Here is a 2,500-nt window from a genome sequence, read left to right on the forward strand (position 1 = left end):
AAATAATATGAGTCCAAATTACAAGCAGTAGTGTTTTTCAATGGTACTATTTCTCTAGGGCAGTTTAGTTTTATTTTCTGTTGGTAGCTAGGTATCAAAGCCTCATGTGCCTTTTGTGTGTACTGAAGAGTAAATCAATAATTTGTTAAGTGAGCATAGACTGCCATGGCAGTTGTGGGATAGATTAATGGGTATATGCTTACTAGAAGATATATAGAAATACTTCAAAAAGGGAATAAATGAATAAGTAACGTAGTTATAAACATCATTGTACCTTGGGATTTTCGTTTTAGTTTTTAGGCAGCTCTATGAATCCTCAAACACTGCTTACTATCTACATAAATTACTCTGAATGTGATTGCAGTTTTTTCTTGTTCTTGTTTTTTTTGTGTTCCTATCTTTCATTATGAAGTCTTAAAAATGATGGAATACAAATTGATAAGAACTATTTTTTATTTCTAGAGTTGATTTCAACAAAAACAATGAAATATGATTCCTGATGATTAATGAGTTTGAAAAAACAAAAATAAATCCCTTACACTTTATATAGAACTAAGTATATGACAAAAAAATAGAACAAAATTAAAAAGGATGGATAAATATGAGAGGCAGCATTCATACGAGCAATTACTCCTGCTCAACACTGCTGATGCTGGCACTTAAGAGTTGTGTATACATTTTTTTAAGATCCCAGTTCTATAATTGCAAGTGATACTTGAGCAACGGAGACCACAGTGTCCGCATGCGTGTAGTCAAGTTAGGGGGGGTGGAGGAGGCACCAAGTCTGAGTCCTATGGTCATCACAACAGTAAACATAAAAATAGAAAGGTTGTATTTGGTGCATCATATTCAGTACAGTAGAAGAGGAAAGCTAGATGATGCAAACATCAAACACATCGAGACTGTGGGCTGTGCATGGAAACTATGGAACTCAATCTTAAGGGGAGCTGAGAGGAAGAACTAGAAAATAAACAAAGATAAATAAACAATTCTAGAGGAGAGTGATACCTGATTACAAGCAAAGATATGAAAATTTATACTCTAACAACCAAGAAGTTACTTAAGGTGAAAAAAAGTTGGTCTATAACATTAACAATAAGCAGTAGCAATAAAAAATGGAAGATATCTTAAATAGGAAAACATTTAATTTACATATGGTACCAAGAGCAAAAGGGTGTTTACTGACCATCTATTTTCTTGTCCAGTGGTTCAGTCTTCAACTGGCTGGTGGTAGGGTGACTGACAATAATGGAGGGCTTATTGGAAGAGGAGGATGACTGGGAGGCTGCTGGCAGGGTGACCGGAATACAGGACATGGACGATGGTGGACTCATGACCGAAGATGCATTGGAAGAGGGTGGCAGGCCTTCTGAATAGTGCTGCTTCTTGGGTGGGATGGTCATGGGCAGTGGAGGTGGGGATCTCATCTTGCGCTTCATTCGGTCATCCTCCTGACTTCTCACGTCAATGGGTTCCTCCTTGACCTGAAAGAATTATGCAAGAATTATATTCATCTTACACAAATACTATTATAATTTTCCTGTTGATATTTTTGAGACATAGTTAAAAGGAAGAAAAGAAAAAAAATACAGCAGATACTTTAAGGAATTATCAGTCAGCCCATCGACAAAATCTGAAATATAAATACAAAAATTGAAATTTTAGGAGTAACTAACCTTTACTTTTGTTTGAAGGTGTGGTCTACTGACGAATCTTGCATGGAGCGTTGCAGCTAGCCCCTCAACAGGACCCTCCACTGGTAAACCACGGTTTTCATTCATATGGTGAGGGATAGGTGATATTTCTGCCCTTGGAAGTGGCACATATCTGCTCTTGTTGTTATCCCCTGAAGGCAATGGGGGAGTGGCCTGGCTGTTAGGAGGGGTTGAGGGAGGTGGTGGACACTTGGTCCCATACATGGAAGCTAGACGAGCCTCTAGACCGTCTCGACCAGGGGATGGTACTGGAGGAGGCATATGAGGCTTTTCCTCAAATGGCTGGCCCCGAGGAGACTTAACCCGAGGGTACATAAGGCCCTCCATTGCCTGTGGTGGTTGTGGTGTAGAGGGCAGGCTCTCAGTGCTGTTTGGCCTTGAGATGGGTGAATAGACCATCCGCAATGCTGGAGATTGTTGGCGCCCATCACCACTATCAGGTGTGTGGGGTTTGCCATAACTCTCTTCCACTATTCTCGCTATCCGAGAATTTGGACGTGGAGAGATGGATTTTCCTGCTATGGTCATGTCAACAGCAGAACTGCCAGTAGATTGGGAGGAGATTTCTAATGATCGCTCTACTTCACTACTTATAAGATCTCCAACATTTCTGGTAATAGTTGGAGTCTTATGGGAGCCCGGAGGTCCACATTCTAGTGCAAGCTTCTCTTGAGAGAGGTGACGCCGCAGGGCTAATTTGGCAGGAGAAACCTGCGTGTAGTCTGGCTGACCAATTTTTGACTCTTTTAACTCTTTAATTTCTCGAATCTCACCTCTCTTTTCTC

The 2,500-nt window shown here is 40.5% G+C and overlaps 1 protein-coding gene across 13 annotated transcripts in view; it reads right to left on the reverse strand.

Annotated features, from left to right (window-relative positions):
* Positions 1-2,500, reverse strand: part of gpp (DOT1 like histone lysine methyltransferase grappa) — a 153,944-nt gene that overhangs the window by 17,355 nt on the left and 134,089 nt on the right. For all 13 annotated transcript variants that reach the window (XR_015192080.1, XM_086549578.1, XM_043020151.2 and 10 more), the window contains 2 exons: positions 1,677-2,500; positions 1,187-1,484 (listed from right to left, as the gene is read on the reverse strand). The exon at positions 1,677-2,500 is cut by the window's right edge and continues 799 nt beyond it. Coding sequence is in view for 12 of the 13 variants with exons in the window: in XM_086549578.1 (XP_086405704.1) it covers positions 1,187-1,484; positions 1,677-2,500 (1,122 nt within the window). In the remaining variant the exon portion in view is untranslated. The remainder of the gene's footprint in view (positions 1-1,186; positions 1,485-1,676) is intronic.

This window comes from Penaeus japonicus, unplaced genomic scaffold (assembly GCF_977035675.1).
Source record: "Penaeus japonicus unplaced genomic scaffold, GWHDUDI00000001_assembly GWHDUDI00000022, whole genome shotgun sequence".
In the NCBI taxonomy this organism is placed as follows: Eukaryota; Metazoa; Arthropoda; class Malacostraca; order Decapoda; family Penaeidae; genus Penaeus; species Penaeus japonicus.